Source organism: Petromyzon marinus, chromosome 23 (assembly GCF_048934315.1).
Source record: "Petromyzon marinus isolate PM22_M1 ecotype Great Lakes invasive population chromosome 23, UKy_Petmar_22M1.pri1.0, whole genome shotgun sequence".
Taxonomy (NCBI): domain Eukaryota; kingdom Metazoa; phylum Chordata; class Hyperoartia; order Petromyzontiformes; family Petromyzontidae; genus Petromyzon; species Petromyzon marinus.
In genome coordinates, this window is record NC_133689.1 from 3,316,794 (window position 1) to 3,335,293 (window position 18,500).

Below are 18,500 nucleotides of genomic sequence, written 5' to 3' on the forward strand. Positions count from 1 at the left end.
GCCACTGGGCAAGCTGCCCCCTTCTGCCGTTCACAGCGCCACGCGAAGTAAATTGCCACTGGGATTTACAAATCGACGACGCTTCGGGCGATGGCTCCCTTCTTCACCCGCTGGCTGCGAGGAAGGGCAATTGCCTCCACTTTTCCCTTGGGGGCGAAGGTGGGCTTGAGCCAGTGGCGGATTATCCTCGTAGCACAAGTAGCTACACATGCTACGGGCCCCGCACTTTCAAGCTACCAATTCCGGCACAGTGATTCTGCACTTGCTCTATTACTGTAGTACTATACCGCCTTCAACTTTTATGAATGACCGGGTGTTTAAGGTTAGCGGTTTGTCGTGTTATCTGGCTGTATAGCTAATGAAAAATTACAATTACTTTACTATGCAAGTTCATAATTTGTGTTTTAATATTTATGCGTGTTTATTTAAATTTAGGGTCCCTTTATATCAGATGCTACAGGCCCGGACTAGCTTCATCCGGCACTGGGGATGGGGGGGGGGGGTGCCGCGGTGGAAGAAGTGGGGGGGGGGGGGGGGGGCGACGAGGTGGCAGTATTCAGTGTTGTTGGCGAATGCGTGCCAAGTCTCCAAATGGTACCCACACCACCACCACCACTGGACCGGCAAGTCGCGGCACGCCGCGTCACCGGGGACGCGGCCGAGGTTTCGCGAAAATCTCTCCCCGCCAAGGGAGTTTGGTGCTGTCCGTGCTGCTGCTACAAACGGAGCGCACTCGTGACCTCCCAGCCCCTACTCCTCTGTGCACGCGTGTGCGTGATGGGGAGAGGAAGGGGGGAGATGGAGGGGGAGAGAGAGGGAGGGGAGGGTCGGAGAAGAAGAGAGAGTGTGTGTGTGTGATGGGGAGAGGGAGTGGAAGGAGAGGGAGGGAGAAGAAGGAGGGACAGGGAAGAAGAGAGTGTGTGTGTGATGGGGAGAGGGAGGGACAGAGAGAGAGTGTGTGTGTGATGGGGAGAGGGAGGGACAGAGAGAGAGTGTGTGTGTGATGGGGAGAGGGAGTGGAAGGAGAGGGAGGGAGGAGGAGGAGGGACAGGGAAGAAGAGTGTGTGTGTGTGATGGGGAGAGGGAGGGACAGAGAGAGAGTGTGTGTGTGATGGAGAGAGGGAGTGGAAGGAGAGGGAGGGAGGAGAGAGGAGGAGGGACAGGGAAGAAGAGAGTGTGTGTGTGTGATGGGGAGAGGGAGGGACAGAGAGAGAGAGAGCGAGTGTGTGTGTGTGGTGGCGGTGAGGGCTCTGCGGGGTGGGAGGGAGGATTGTCGTCACTGCACGCGCTTCGTTCCCCGCCTCAACATCGCCGGGGCTTGGCTCAAGAATCGCCGTGCGCGCTCTCGGTGTCGCTCCCTCGTGCTGTCTCTCTCTCTCTCGGCGAGGTGGGTGAGAGTGTGTGTGTGTCGTTGAGTGTGTTGTGAGAATGAGTGAGATAGGTGAGTGAGAGAGTGTGTGTGTGTGTCGTTGAGTGTGTTGTGAGAATGAGTGAGATAGGTAAGTGAGATTGTGTGTGTGTCGTTGAGTATGTTGTGAGAATGAGTGAGATAGGTGAGTGAGAGAGTGTGTGTGTCGTTGAGTGTGTTGTGAGAATGAGTGAGATAGGTGAGTGAGAGAGTGTGTGTGTGTCGTTGAGTGTGTTGTGAGAATGAGTGAGATAGGTGAGTGAGAGAGTGTGTGTGTGTCGTTGAGTGTGTTGTGAGAATGAGTGAGATAGGTGGGTGAGAGTGTGTGTGTGTCGTTGAGTGTGTTGTGAGAATGAGTGAGATAGGTAAGTGAGAGTGTGTGTGTGTGTGTGTCGTTGTGTTGTGAGAATGAGTGAGATAGGTGAGTGAGAGAGTGTGTGTGTGTCGTTGAGTGTGTTGTGAGAATGAGTGAGATAGGTGAGTGAGAGTGTGTGTGTGTCGTTGAGTATGTTGTGAGAATGAGTGAGATAGGTGAGTGAGAGAGTGTGTGTGTCGTTGAGTGTGTTGTGAGAATGAGTGAGATAGGTGAGTGAGAGTGTGTGTGTGTGTCGTTGAGTGTGTTGTGAGAATGAGTGAGATAGGTGAGTGAGAGAGTGTGTGAGAGATGTAAGCGTGTTTGAGTGAGAGAGGTGAGTGTGTTTGAGTGAGAGAGGTGAGTGTGTGTGTGAGAGATGTAAGCATGTTTAAGTGAGAGAGGTGAGTGTGTTTGTGAGCGAGATGAGTGTGTTAAGAGTAAGGTGAGAGAGAGCAGTGAGTGGGAGCGGTGAGTGTTGGAGTGAGAGCGTTGAGAGAGGGTGAGTTAGTGAGTGAGTGAGAGAGGCGAGTTCCAGCGAGGGAGAGTGATTTAGCGAGACAGGATAGTGTGTGCTGTTCCTGTTTTCGGAACAGATCAATCTAAACATTGAGTAGAGAGTAATTATACTTGCAGATACTGCCTATGTATTGACATAGCTCGCAGCGAGAATGTTATCGATCCTACAATAATTGGGATGTTGTGTCCTCACGGACGCTGCAGCAACTTTCAAAGTTTCAGCACTGAACGGTTTGCGAGCCTTGCTCACTTTGTATCGGCTCGAGCGTTACACTCCACGGGGGGGGGGGGGGCGAATTACTCGGTTTACTCACGAAGTGATCGGGGGGGGGGGGGCAGTAGTTGTGTAGGCAGTGCGGACCGCCAGGCTGAGCATGACTCTGTTTAAGCAGCCACTACAATCAGCCGCCTCTCCACTGCTTTTTTGGGGATCAACATTTGAATAATAATGATGATGATAAAACATGTTTTACTCAGTCATAGGCACAAACTCGACAACATCTGTGCCAAATTCAGCTGTCGAGCCATGATAGAACATTTTAATTTACATTCGTCACGTTGTATATGCTGTATTAAGTAAAAACAAAAGTGAAAGGCGTCACGTGCTGCCTGATGCACACGCGCTATGAAAAAGGTCCATAGCCCGAAACGTTGCCTATTACTTATATTATCCCCGCCCTTTAAAGACCACGGTGTGTTTGCGAGTGTGTGTTGAGTTGGTCATTGTTGACAGCAAAGCAGCAGCGGTTTTTTTTGTCAGTCGACTGCTGGATTATGTAAGCCTCTTCACGCTGTATCGGTCATGGGGGGGGGGGGGGGGTGTTTGACCATACTTCACCACACTCGTTAGTTGCGGGTTGATTGAAGGTGGCGCTAGAGGAGAGGGTCAGGACCACCACCGGATACCGCTCGCCACTGATTTTGGCGCTGGTTAGGAATCGAACCTAGGGCCTCCTGGTTCATAGGGCCATGTTCTACCCACGTTACCACCGTCACTACAGGAGGCAAGCTGCGTATATATCGTCCCCAACATGCAGTTGCCGATACTGCAACGTTCAACAAACAAGAAGCTCACGTTAAAAGAAATCAGGAATTACGTTGTTTTGCTGACAACCTCAAAAAACAACCCCCCCCCCATCCACCCCCCTAAATATATTTACGTCTCTGCATGCACACACGCACACGCACGCACTTCAATATTAAATCGGACCAGGTTTCCAAGTATAGAGGTGCAAGCGCTGTCAGCGAGCGCCTATTAATGTCATCGTGCGGTGGGGCATGTTTGGTCACCAGCATCAATCACCGTCTGGTTTCTGGGCGTGGGGGTTGGTCTACTCACTCTGCTGTTGATCGCTTTTGCTTAGGATAATAATTTTAGGCTGAGCCGACCTAGGGGATGCACAGAGTGGATTCGCACACGATCCATGAGATTATTCGGCGGGCTATGAGGTCAACCCCCTCCACCTCGCGCACGTGATAAGCCGCTTTGTTGAGCTTAACCGTTCGCTCGTGTGGCAGGTCACTTACTGAAAGAGAGCTGTCGAGCTCAGTGGGGCTTTACCCGGTGAATGTAAACGAAGTTGAGTTAATTTGCCACTGTTTGTGTGAGCCGCGAGTCACCGAGGCCGAATCGCCGGTGCACAAGCCACGACAACTACGTCACCTGCTCTGCCGAGCACAACCCCCACCTCACACGAGGACGACGGAGACAATGCAACGATGACGACACTCACTGTGACGATGACGACACTCACTGTGACGATGACGACACTCACTGTGACGACGACGACACTCACTGTGACGACGACACTCACTGTGACGATGACGACACGCACTGTGACGATGACGACACTCACTGTGACGATGACGACACTCACTGTGACGATGACGACACTCACTGTGACGATGACGACACTCACTGTGACGATGACGACACTCACTGTGACGATGACGACACGCACTGTGACGACGACGACACTCACTGTGACGACGACGACACTCACTGTGACGACGACACTCACTGTGACGACGACACTCACTGTGACGATGACGACACTCACTGTGACGATGACGACACTCACTGTGACGATGACGACACTCACTGTGACGATGACGACACTCACTGTGACGACGACGACACTCACTGTGACGACGACACTCACTGTGACGATGACGACACGCACTGTGACGATGACGACACTCACTGTGACGATGACACTCACTGTGACGATGACGACACTCACTGTGACGATGATGACACTCACTGTGACGATGACGACACGCACTGTGACGACGACGACACTCACTGTGACGACGACGACACTCACTGTGACGACGACACTCACTGTGACGATGACGACACTCACTGTGACGATGACGACACTCACTGTGACGATGACACTCACTGTGACGATGACGACACTCACTGTGACGATGACGACACTCACTGTGACGATGACGACATTCACTGTGACGACGACACTCACTGTGACGACGACACGCACTGAGACGACGACGACACTCACTGTGACGACGACGACACTCACTGTGACGATGACGACACTCACTGTGACGATGACGACACTCACTGTGACGACGACACTCATGGTGACGACGACGACACTCACTGTGACGATGACACTCACTGTGACGACGACACTCACTGTGACGATGACGACACTCACTGTGACGATGACGACGCTCACTGTGACGACGACACTCATGGTGACGACGACACTCACTGTGACGACGACACTCACTGTGACGACGACACTCACTGTGACGATGACGACACTCACTGTGACGATGACACTCACTGAGACGAGGACACTCACTGTGACGATGACGACACTCACTGTGACGATGACGACACTCACTGTGACGATGACGACACTCACTGTGACGATGACGACACTCACTGTGACGACGACACTCACTGTGACGATGACGACACTCACTGTGACGATGACGACACTCACTGTGACGATGACGACACTCACTGTGACGACGACACTCATGGTGACGACGACGACACTCACTGTGATGATGACACTCACTGTGACGACGACACTCACTGTGACGATGACGACACTCACTGTGACGATGACGACACTCACTGTGACGATGACGACACTCACTGTGACGACGACGACACTCACTGTGACGACGACACTCACTGTGACGATGACGACACGCACTGTGACGATGACGACACTCACTGTGACGATGACACTCACTGTGACGATGACGACACTCACTGTGACGATGACGACACTCACTGTGACGATGATGACACTCACTGTGACGATGACGACACGCACTGTGACGACGACGACACTCACTGTGACGACGACGACACTCACTGTGACGACGACACTCACTGTGACGATGACGACACTCACTGTGACGATGACGACACTCACTGTGACGATGACACTCACTGTGACGATGACGACACTCACTGTGACGATGACGACACTCACTGTGACGATGACGACATTCACTGTGACGACGACACTCACTGTGACGACGACACGCACTGAGACGACGACGACACTCACTGTGACGACGACGACACTCACTGTGACGATGACGACACTCACTGTGACGATGACGACACTCACTGTGACGACGACACTCATGGTGACGACGACGACACTCACTGTGACGATGACACTCACTGTGACGACGACACTCACTGTGACGATGACGACACTCACTGTGACGATGACGACGCTCACTGTGACGACGACACTCATGGTGACGACGACACTCACTGTGACGACGACACTCACTGTGACGACGACACTCACTGTGACGATGACGACACTCACTGTGACGATGACACTCACTGAGACGAGGACACTCACTGTGACGATGACGACACTCACTGTGACGATGACGACACTCACTGTGACGATGACGACATTCACTGTGACGACGACACTCACTGTGACGATGACGACACGCACTGAGACGACGACGACACTCACTGTGACGATGACGACACTCACTGTGACGATGACGACACTCACTGTGACGATGACGACACTCACTGTGACGACGACACTCATGGTGACGACGACGACACTCACTGTGATGATGACACTCACTGTGACGACGACACTCACTGTGACGATGACGACACTCACTGTGACGATGACGACACTCACTGTGACGATGACGACACTCACTGTGACGACGACGACACTCACTGTGACGATGATGACACTCACTGTGACGACGACGACACTCACTGTGACGATGACGACACTCACTGTGACGACGACGACACTCACTGTAACGATGACGACACTCACTGTGACGACACTCACTGTGACGATGACACTCACTGTGACGACGACGACACTCACTGTGACGATGACGACACTCACTGTGACGATGACGACACCAACTGTGACGATGACGACACTCACTGTGACGATGAAGACACTCACTGTGACGATGACGACACTCACTGTGACGATGACGACACTCACTGTGACGACGACGACACTCATTGTGACGATGACGACACTCACTGCGACGATGACGACACTCACTGTGACGATGACGACACTCACTGCGATGATGACGACACTCACTGTGACGATGACGACACTCACTGTGACGTCGACGACACTCACTGTGACGACGACACTCACTGTGACGACGACAACACTCACTGTGACGATGACAACACTCACTGTGACGACGATGACACTCACTGTGACGATGACGACACTCACTGTGACGACGACGACACTCACTGTGACGACGACACTCACTGTGACGACGACGACACTCACTGCGACGACACTCACTGTGACGACGACGACACTCACTGTGACGACGACGACACTCACTGTGATGACGACACTCACTGTGACGTCGACGACACTCACTGTGACTTCGACGACACTCACTGTGACGATGACGACACTCACTGTGATGACGACACTCACTGTGACGACGATGACACTCACTGCGTCCACAAAGCGTCCTCGGTGAGCGTCATCGCGTGGCAGCGGTGACGCTCACCGCCGCCGCACCTGAAGGCACAGCACAGCGATCGGGGAATCGCTGCGCGGCCTCTTTAAGGGAGCTCGAAGAGGAGCTTTTCAATAATGAGGTGAAATGCTACAGGCCACAGATTCGCGCTGTGGTAACGAGTGTGCGCGAAGACAAATCACACACGCGCACGCGCCCAGTCATACGCAGAGGAGGAAAGCGTTCATCAAAATGGCTCCTAAACCCCCAATTCGCTGGGCCATTCCATGGGCTGGCAGCATCCGCCTCCCAGCCCAACGTCTTGTTTGAATCCAACACTCCGTGTGAATGACGAGAACTTCCCACAACGGGACAAATGCGTGCCGGGTGGAAGCAGGAGGGGCAGCAGTGGACGTCCGTGACCGCCCTGCACCGTTCCTGACGAGTCCAATTGAGAATGAAATCAGTCTGCAGTTGTATCTTTGTTTCACCGCTGCTTGACGGGGTCAGGGCCACATCCTCAACTCCCTCTGGCTTCAGCAGCGGCACGGCCAACGCGCTCCGCTCTTTTGAACCGGTGGCTTAGGCAAGGCTGAGAGCGTTGTGCTTTTCAGGGTGGTGGCCACGTGACGTTGCGGTGCTTGGTACGACGTGGGAGCCGTGCCTTTTCCTGCCCGACAAAACGTGCGAACGTTGAGGTCAAACGCTGGAGGACGTTGTGAGGGTGGCAGCTTTGGCGCGGGCCCGACCGTTTGCGTTTTTGTGAGCAGCTCAACCTCGGCGAGGTCCTGGCAAGGCGAGGGCCTTGCTGGGTGCATGCGGGGGGATGGGCGCCTGCGATCGCCGGTGATCGCGTTAAAGAGTGGCCAGGTTCAGTGACTAAGTCGTGGACTTTGCATCGGTGGTCGTTCCAGACAATGAGCGCCGCTAAGCTCGTAAAGAGCTCGGGTAGGAAACAGCTTGCTGACTCTGTGTGTTCAAGGGCTCTAGGAATTATCAATCGGATTTGACTTTTTTTTAGCGTGGCTGTTCCGCAAGAGTTTGTTCCTCGTCTGTGTCCGAACATTCATCGCAGTAATCAGCAGCAGCTATGCACTGCTGAATGAAGGCCTCAATGCCCAAGTTGTGGTCGTCTCTGACGGTCCCGCGATGCAGCGAGATATATCTATCATCAGGCGCCTTGTCTGGCGTGTTCACGCATAATTACGTGGTTTGGCTGATTACATTTCCTACTATGTTTGTGAAAGTTTCACCGATGACAAGCTTGGGAATTCAGGAGATAATTTGACGGTCTCCCGTGAATCGTTGGCCATGTAGAAATATTGTAGACGCAATTTACGTTGGGTTAATGTTCGTGGAAAGGCATTTCATTTACATTCTTATTTATAGTACATGATTACAATTGACTCACTATGCTTAATCCAGAGAAACCGGTTTAATTTTGGATGACTCTCGCATTTAAAAAAGTTTGGTCAAAAATATTTTTTCACTGCACACACTCTTATTTGCACTCAATAGTAGAACATTAATTATTTTGATCCCGGAATTAATAAAATTTGATGTGCTAAATTTAAAAAGTGGGTGGCTCGCATGAACAAAGTTAAATGAAAATTCTAAGATAGTAAGCGTCAAAGGTTCCAATTAATATAAAGAGACCACATGGCAAGTTCAATAAGTGTCTTATAATAATAAAAACAAGATGATTGGCAGCGCTGGCTTAGCCGCGTGGTGGTGACTAGGCACGTGACCTGTAATCCAGCACTCCTGGATGAAGGCCTCCCTATGCCACTGCCTTCCCTCACGGTCCCGCGACACCACAATCCACCGCACTCTTGCACACGATAACTGATCTTATCGCTCCGTTTGGACGGTGGATGTGTCCTCTTGAACGTATTCTGACCTTTGGCTGCCATTCCATCGCCGGTCTTGTCTATCGGCCATCATCTCCTCTAGTGACGTGCCCTGCCCAAGCCACCATGCTTTTCTTAACAACGAATGTGGACTCCACCTGCTCCATCTGTAAGGGATAGAGTGTTGCCCCCCTCGCACGCATGGGTTTTTTCTTATGGGAGCTACCGTTTCTTCTCGTATGTAAACGCTCATTAGTTCGATTTATTATGATTTATTTTATATGTTGGCACGGGTGAGAAACATTCCGCCTGAAGCACACAACGGCAGAATGCAGCAGCAGATTGTGCAACGGTAGCGGTGGCAGCACAGGTCTGCCATTACTTTCACCTGATCTACTTCAGGCTTCTTCAGGCCTAGTGGGGATTGGTGTTATCGTATGACCAACTTGCAACCCCCACGTCTACAAAACCTGCTTCATGTGCTACGAAGAAGGGCCATTGCCCGAAACGTTGCCTGATTTGATATCTTTTAAAAAAAATTACGATGGCATTGTTGACGAACGTGTTGACTTTTTTGTTGTTATATCCTCAGGCAGGCTGCCATCCAAGTCGCGAATCCTGTTGAAATCCCAGCTCCTCGCAAGAAGCTGTGGTCCTCGTTGTCACCTTCTTTCCATCCGCAGAGTGGCCGCAGCGCTGGCGGCGACGCCGGCCGCGGCTCCGGGCGGTTGAGGCCCCTGGCCGCGATGTCTCGCCCGCACGTGCGGTACGACCGTTGCGACTACCGCGGCCGCAAGGAACGGGGCTCCGTCGACGCCATGAGCGACAGCAGCAGCTGCAGCAGTAGCAGCAGCGGCGGCGGTGGCGGCGACCACCACTACCACCACCACTTCCAGCTTCAACATCAGCAGCAGCAGCAGCAGCAGCACAACAACAACCACCACCACCACGGCACGGGGAGACCTGGGTTGCTTCCGCTGCCAACCAGTGCGCCCAGCATTCCCCCGCTCATCCCCGCTGGGATGGGGCCCCTCAAACCGCCGACGCACGTACGCTCTGACTCCGCATCACGCTAGCAGCAGCGTCATCATCATCACCATCGTCGTCATCGTCAACACCGTCAGTCTCGACGTCAGTGTGTCGTCCCTCCTCATTACTGGACTCACAACTGGCTTCCAGCTGAGCTCCGTGCTACACGATTCAAATCGCCATGCTTAACTCACAAAGCGCTCTGTCAGTAGTAGCCTCAATGTTTGACCGATCCTTCGAAGGGGTTTGAGGTCCTCGCGCGCGACCGCGATCCTTGGTGAGCCACAATTTCGGAAGAACAAAATTCTGAGCTCGGGATTTTTTTGCTCCATTCGACGCGCAAATTTGGAACGCTCTCTGCTTGAGATGCCCCCATTTAGAAATAAACCAAAACGATCGTTTTCCCGAGGATATGTTGGGTAATCTGGAGATGCTTTTTTGCGTGTACATTTAACTGTACGGCACAATGAAGCCCTTTGTTGGGTCTGCTGCGCCTTATAAAAAAAAGTGAAATTGTCGTCATCTTTATCGTCGTCCCTGTCATCATCGCTATCATCGCTATTGGGATCATCGTCGTCAGGGTCATCATTGTCATCTTCATCGCTTATGATGAGCAACAGTGGAAACTTGGTACAACGATGGCATGGAGTGAGTGAGTGAGTGGGTTCTGTCTGGCCAATGAATGCAGAGTGAGTTCAGAAATCACTCAAACCTTGTAAATAATTTTGCGTAGGACTAGTACCGCTTAGCGTAAAGGGAGGGTGCTTGCCAGTAACATTGTCAGTTCATCAGCATTAGTTCAAGCGAGCCTGAACCTACTGCTGATGAGATAGTGTGTGTTGAAACCGGTCCAAAGGTTTGCATTTTGTTGAATCAATGCTGCTGAAACGATGCACTCGACGAAGGTCATGCAGCTCATGGGCTGTGTAAGAAATACGTGGAGAGACGGATATGTGAAGGACACCTTTTATGATTATTCATTTTATTTTTGAAGAAAATATGGTCGATGAAAGTGGTTGGCCTGCAGAGCAACATAACCCTGGTTAGTTAACGCGTTTGATCTCTGCCCGCGATGCGATTGATGAAGTTTTACATTCCAGTTTGACTGCGAGGGGAAACAGCGATTGGATTTGTGGGAGAATATGGAATCTGCATTTAAACCCCCACAAAAATAAGAGTACAGTGCAGCAAAGGGGTTAATTTTAACCGGCTGAACTCCGGTAAAGTATAATAGAATCACCATAAAACTTGTATTCAGGTTAAGCACATAAAGTAAGAACATTCCTCGAAGTACAGTTGTTTTATTTAGCCTAAGGGGACAGCCGCCCGCCCACCCCCACTAATGGCAGTCTTAATATGAACCAACCCACTGCACAAAAACCCCATCCACACGCCATATTGTCGGAGGAGGAGCACTTTCTATAAAGTCACAAACTAAACCATGCTCCTCACCCCTCCCCCATGTGGATCGAGGCAATTCTCTCCTTCCTCTTTACAACCCCCCCCCCTCCCCCCCCCGGAGCAAGCGGTGGAAATTCCACGCTCCTAACGGTCGGGACGCAATTCGGGGTCAGAATCTCTCGGAGGAATCCGAGAAGCTAGGAAGTTCGTTTTCGCACAGACGTCCCGGAAGGGGTCAAAAAGTTACAAAAAAAAACACGCGACAGGAGTGCAAAGTTATTGTCAAGGCAAACCGGTCGCTTTAACAAAACAAAAAAACCACCCGGAGGACAACCGCTGTTGAATTCCCAAGGAAGTGGTGCTCATTTTATCGACCCCAGGGGGTGGGGGTGGGATAATGGGCTGAGTGGAAACCCTAACCAGGATTTGAACTCGCACCCTTCCAATCGTGAGCCCCCCGCCACGCTCCACCACTGGTGGAGCGAGCCTTCTGACGCGCTGCCCCGACGCCAGACTCCCACTCCACGTCCGACAAATCGACTCCCATCGCATTTTGATAATTATTTTATTATTGAAATCCGAACTCAAGGCCTTTTTTTTATTCTTGCAGGCATGCACTGAAAAAGAGGTCATCACTTTTGGGACAATGGACCGATTGGTCTAAATTGAGTCGTAACTATTTGGCACTCCACCACCACCACCGCCGCCACCGCCCCTCCTCCTGTGAAGGTTTCCTGACCTGGCTGTGAAGTTGTGACTGTGTTCCGTGACGTGTAGTTGACCTCATGGACTTAATTTGACACTGTGATAACTTTCTGTTTGGTTCGTGCTATTTCTTTTCGTGCAACTTCTATGTATATTTTTTTTAACTTAATTTTACATTCGGCATCCAGCAGAGGCGGTAGCAGCAGCAGCAGCAGTAACAGTAGCAGCAGTAACAGTAGCAGCAGTAACAGTAGCAGCAGTAACAGTAGCAGCAGTAACAGTAGCCGCGCAGCGGTGGGTTTGTTCTGCTACTTCAGTTGAGCAGAGTCCGTGCCCTTATTTGCCCCGGACCACGTGCTCACAAAACGCTGCCAATTTCATGTTTCCTGATGCCGCTTGTGAGCAATTGTTCGCCGCAGCAAGCGTGATGCACCGAGCAACTTTGTCTCTGTGTCCCTGTGCGCACGCTCTCATATTGCACCCCCCCCCCATCCAGCCCTCCCCTAGTCACCCCCTAAAAAACATCCATCCCTTCCCCGAGCCTCCACCACGCATCCTCCTATCAGCAGATATTTATGATCGATCTAATAATGCTGACGATGACGACGACGGTGGTGGCGGCGGCGGTGCTGAGCTTCGTTTATTCCGGAGGGCGTAAACTAAACCCCGAGACTCTTTGCGACCGAGCGTTTCTTTTTTCGTCGGGATTGTTTGATAGATTTCATCGATGGCGTGTTTGGCATCGCGTGAGGATGAACACGGCAGAGCCCGGAGGAAAAACCCAGGCACACGTAGGAAGGTGGCCTGGGGTTGGTTACCCGTCAAAGCCCTGGCACAGATAGGTGTGGGAATTCGTTCCGTTGCATCGTCGCACGATTCCCACAGCGCAATTGGAATACATCGGTTTTGCAGGCCTCATTTTTCATTTTTAGTTTCAATCGTTTTTTATTGTTCAAACTCAACACTAGCCCGGTGCAAAGCACTAACCGTGACGTGGGGAGGTGGTGGGGTGGGGGGGGACGTAATAATTTCTGTGGACAAAGCCAAGTGCTCGGTGCGGATGGGGCTTGGAGCAGGGGGCAGAAGTTGGACTCCCGGGTGGGGACCGTGAGCGAGAGGATGACAAATAACATGGGGGACGGAAGGATAGGGGAAGGATAACAAAAACAAGGGGTTAAAGGTGGGCGGGGAAGGGGGGTGGTGAACTCCTGTCACGAATTGCCATCCGTCCCCAAGCAGCTGTCCCCTGGGTTCACAGAAGTGTTAGTTTTATTTATTTATTATATATATATATGTCATTGACATGGGGGAGAAGGGAGGCGGTGGATTTGACTGACAACGTTTAAAACACTCGCACACTCAGCACTGAACTGGGCTTTAACCATCGCCGCCACCGCAGACGGCCCCGATGCCTCCTCAACGAAAAGGGAGCAGCGTGGTAACACCACCACGTGGCCCTACAGCACGGTACCACTGTGCGAGACACGTGGCTCTACAGCACGGTACCGCTGCACCCGTGCCCCGATAGCGCGCCCACCATGGGGATTAAATCGGCCGCTCGTGGCGCCGGAGCCAGACGGGGGCCCGCCACCTCGCGCGACCATCGCGGCGGAGTGGAGACGGTTTGAGAAGGAGGCCTTCGTTCATCCAGCAGCGGATTGGCCTTGGCCGATGATGCGAACGGGGACATTGACACGAGCGCGCCTTTGATCCGGATGCGAGCTACGTGGAATTAATGCAACAGCAAAAAATTTGCTTCATCACTAGCGGCATTTAGAAAGGGTAATTGCCGGAAAGATCAGCTTACTAATGTGTGTATTTTTTCTTTTACGAAAGCGATTGCTGGCTAGGACGACGTTGACGTTTTTTTTAATGTTTGTTAAACGAAGGCAGACTCCGCTTGTGAGCATGTGTTGTCAATAAAAAAAACTGTACAAAGTTCGAGCCATTCATATTCAATATTTAATTCGGCGGGCAGAAGCGGGGGGGGGGGGGTTGTGAAAGGCAGTTCCCCTGAGTCTAACCCAAAACAGGCACTTACGTGTGCACAAAACACCCAAACTATCGCCCGCACCAGCAACAATAACAAACAGCGCGTTCATTTACCCATGAACAACCCCTCACTCAGACTCTCGCATCGGAATGCGTGGCCGCTTCCTCTCTTCCCATGTCAACACAGATGAGATCATCGACCCCAGTTGCTCTTCTGCCTCCTCCTGGCCACCTCGCGGTCCTAGCGGGTTCGGGAGTCTCGTGGAAGAATGCGATGGCACAGACCCTTTGCTTGGTGCATCGCGCACGTAGCCTCGTGCCAGCGTAGCCACGTGGTCGCGTAGCCACGTGGTCGCGTAGCCACGTGGTCGCGTAGCCACGTGCAGCGTAGCCACGTGCAGCGTAGCCACGTGGTCGCGTGGCCACGTGCAGCGTAGCCACGTGGTCGCGTAGCCACGTGCAGCGTAGCCACGTGGTTGCGCAGCCATGTGCAGCGTAGCCACGTGGTCGCGTAGCTACGTGGTCGCGTAGCCACGTGCAGCGTAGCCACGTGGTCGCGTAGCCACGTGCAGCGTAGCCACGTGGTCGCGTAGCCATGTGCAGCGTAGCCACGTGGTCGCGTAGCCACGTGCAGCGTAGCCACGTGGTCGCGTAGCCACGTGCAGCGTAGCCACGTGGTCGCGTAGCCTCGTGCCAGCGTAGCCACGTGGTCGCGTAGGCCTGTGCAGAGTAGCCACGTGGTTGCATAACCTCGTGCAGCGTAGCCATGTGGTGGCGTAGCCTTGTGCAGCGTAGCCACGTGCATAGCCTTGTGCAGCGTAGCCACGTGGTTGTGAATGCCTCGTGCAGTGTAGCCACGTGCATAGCCTTGTGCAGCGTAGCCACGTGGTTGTGAATGCCTCGTGCAGTGTAGCCACGTGGTTGAGTAGCCTCGTGCAGCGTAGCCTCATGCAGCATAGCCATGTGCAGTGCAGCCATCCCGCTCGTGGCCAGGCCGCACGCGATTAAACAGATATCGATGATGTGCGCATTACACAGGAAGCGAGCGTGACTGGTTGCGTGTGTGTTGGCCTAATCCCAACGGTCTTAAGTGCCCGCAAATGAGAAAATAATTCCAGCTCCATCGATCGCACATAACCCCTAAGTAAATTACAGACTCATTTAGGATTCATTAGCGTCAGCTTGAGTGGGGGCATGAAAAAAAAGCACGATCGTTTATGTAATTTACCGTTATCGTTGTTAAATATGGTTTTAATGGTGATGGCCTTTATTTATCCGAGGCAGGCCCCTGAGATGCACAACTCATTTCCAAGAAGGTCCTGGCAAGATCAGCGACGGTTCATCGTTTTTCGCTTAAAATCCACGGGTAAAAAAATATATTACTGCAGCAGACGGCATCATCGTAGTCGTCGTCATGTACGCACGCATGAACGCACGCCGAACTTCTTTCGCACCGTACGTAGCCAACCGTGCTATTGGGAGGTGATGTCATCATCATCATCATCGGCCGTGCTCTACCCACTGCTCGATGAAGGCATCTCCCAATCCATCCCTGCAGATGCGCCACGATCTCTCGGTCATCCTGCGCGGGCCAGCTAAATTTCACGGCTCCGTCTCCACGATGGATGCAGGGGGGGTCCCCTCCCGGGGGGGGGGGGTCCCCTCCCGCGTGCCTCCTCTCCTTTAGATGCCAGCTCGTCGATAGTGCCGCCCCATCGGCCGTCATTCCCTCCTGCGCAAGCCCCAACTTGACTCCTCCTGTCGCAGCACAATGTGACGCCATTCACCTGCGTTCGCTCCGTCCTCTGATCCACACGCTCCTCTGTCTCTCTCTTTTTTTTACGATCAGAGGAAACAAGAAGATGCTCGGTGTAGTCGGCACTTTGCTTCGTTCATCATTTCGGTTTTTTTTTGTCTCTCGGTGTGATGCCGAGCACGGACCCGTCTCGACGAGCATCTGGGGCACGATGCACACTTTGTGTTGACGTTTCGCTTTGGGTTAACAAGTCAAAACGGCGAGCACCGGAGGCAGCCTTAGCTCGAGCTGTCGATGCTTTGGTGTGTGCATTGTCCTTGCGCTGTTTGCCTTTTGGTGGCCTTTCGTCAAGCACTGGTGAGACGAAGCCATAATTGAGGGCCGTCTCCGGTACAGAGCAATCGGTTTTAAAGGACAGTGCGTCACCGTATCAACGCACATTTGTTTGTGTGTATATATAAAGTTTTTTTTTTTTATCACCACGCGTGTGTGTGGCGAGCGTTGACTTTATGCATTGTAAAAAGGTGTCGATTTGGTGTTGGAGCAGCTGAACGCCTCCTGCGTTTATTCCGGAAATGGCAAAGTGTTTGCATTTTGCGTTTTTATTTTTATTTATCGTTTCCATCAACTTAAACGCCAGCGGATAAACTCGACCTGGCTGCACCGGTCTCGCGCATCACGAAGTAATTTTATCACGCCTGTTATTTTTTTAATAAAAAAAAGTATTTTTTATATTCCAAATCCTCCCTCACATCGTACATTGCAACATTCTGACGTTCCGGGCCGTAAGTACCGGGGGCATAGACGATATCAGCAGGCACTCCGGACTCATCAGAGCAGGCAGGGGGGAGAGAAGGGATCTTCTTTGGGGGGGGGGGGGGCAAGTGGGGGGTTGGATGGCCTGTCATTTCCGTTCTGGGTTCAGGTATTTAAGACTGGTTCTAAGGTTCATGTATTTAAGACTGGCCTATGGTTCAGGTTTTTAAGACTGGCCTAAGGTTCAGGTTTTAAAGATTGGTCTAATGTTCAGGTATTTAAGACTGGTCTAAGGTTTCGGTATTGAAGACTTTCTAAGGTCTAAGGTTCAGATGTGCTAGACTAGTCGAAGGTTCAGATGTTCAATATTGGTCTAAGGTTCAGGTATTTCAGACTGGTTTAATTATTCTTCCTTGTCTCTGAGCTTATAACTCGGATGCTCCAGTGCTGAGATCGGGTCTAATGAATTCAGCCATTTGAGCATGGGAGAAAGGGGGGGGGAGTTCGTGATTTTTTCACGTGCTCAATATGCTTTTCCTTTCACACGGCTTCAATTAAAGGTGGGCAGCAGTAGCAGCAGCAGTCGCAGCAGTTTTGACGAGCGGACAGGCGGCGGGCAAGCGGGGCCGGCGCGGGGCGGAGCGGGGTGACAGAATGGGCACGCGTGCTCGACCGAGTGGCAGGGCTCAAATATGCTGGGCCGTCACCCGCCGGTCATCAGCTGCGTGACGCCCGGGCGACACGTGTTCGCCGGAGGGGAGCTGCGGGCTCAGCGACCACCTGCCTCGCTTTGCACGGCGCGCGTAACGCGATCCCTCCGTAGGTGCGGAGTTGCTTTCGTGCCCCCCCCACCACCACCAACCCCCCGCCCCCCACCTCATCTGCTAACCGACGACTCCAATTACCATATCGCAGCAGTTCCGATGAGCACGGTTGGCTAAGTACGTTGCGAAAGAAGTTCACCGCACGTACATCCCAACCTTTCAGGCTGCGGCGTGGATACCGTGCGGGTGAAATTTGGGATGTGCCGCGGCAAGGCGGTGGAGGTGGCGGTTTCGGGAATGTCGGCGTCGCATTCGCTCTGACCCGAAGGCGCCAACGTGAAATGATTTGGGACATTTTTTCGTCAGTATCAAAGTTTGAAAAATAAGAATAGGTTCTACCCTGACATGATTTCCTTACCGACCTCGATCCGCGTGTTAAAGCGACCGTAGGCATTTATTTATATATATTAAACGATGCTGCCCTCTCCAATTGCTTTCTCGTGCCACTCGGCCTCCACCGCAGGGAGTTCTGGCGAGCCCCTCGAGTGGGCCTTTAGCCTCTACTCTCACACGCAGGCCAGGCGTCTTGGGAGAGGTGTGGAGTACCCACGCCTTACCCCGCCACACGCAGCCTGCCAATCAGACTGCGCCATACCCATTAAGTGAAGAAACTTTGCTCATTCGTTTCACTGCAACTCCGATGTGCTGACCATTAGATCACGGTAGCAGCATCCTATATACATACAACAAGACAGAGAACCCCAGTACAGCCTGAACAGACTGCTGGGCCAAGCGCTGTTAGCGAGTAGCACCTATGATTTACAAGAACAGCAACAGCCACCCTTCGCCGCGGCACAGGACGGAGGTGCATGTGGGTTGACTGACTGAGATGCACACAAAGACAAAGATCCCCCACCGTGTAGCCTCAACGGACTGCTGGGGCAGGTGCCGTTAGCGAGCAGCACCTGTGCATGACACG

General features: G+C 52.5%; 1 protein-coding gene across 1 annotated transcript in view; it reads left to right on the forward strand.

Annotated features, from left to right (window-relative positions):
• The first annotated feature begins 1,226 nt into the window (after positions 1 to 1,226).
• LOC116945300 (kelch-like protein 29) overlaps positions 1,227 to 18,500 on the forward strand; it is a 93,300-nt gene continuing 76,026 nt past the window's right edge. The window contains exons 1-2 of the mRNA XM_076068959.1: positions 1,227 to 1,387; positions 9,802 to 10,167. Of these exons, the coding sequence (XP_075925074.1) occupies positions 9,865 to 10,167 (303 nt within the window). The 5' untranslated portion in view covers positions 1,227 to 1,387; positions 9,802 to 9,864. The remainder of the gene's footprint in view (positions 1,388 to 9,801; positions 10,168 to 18,500) is intronic.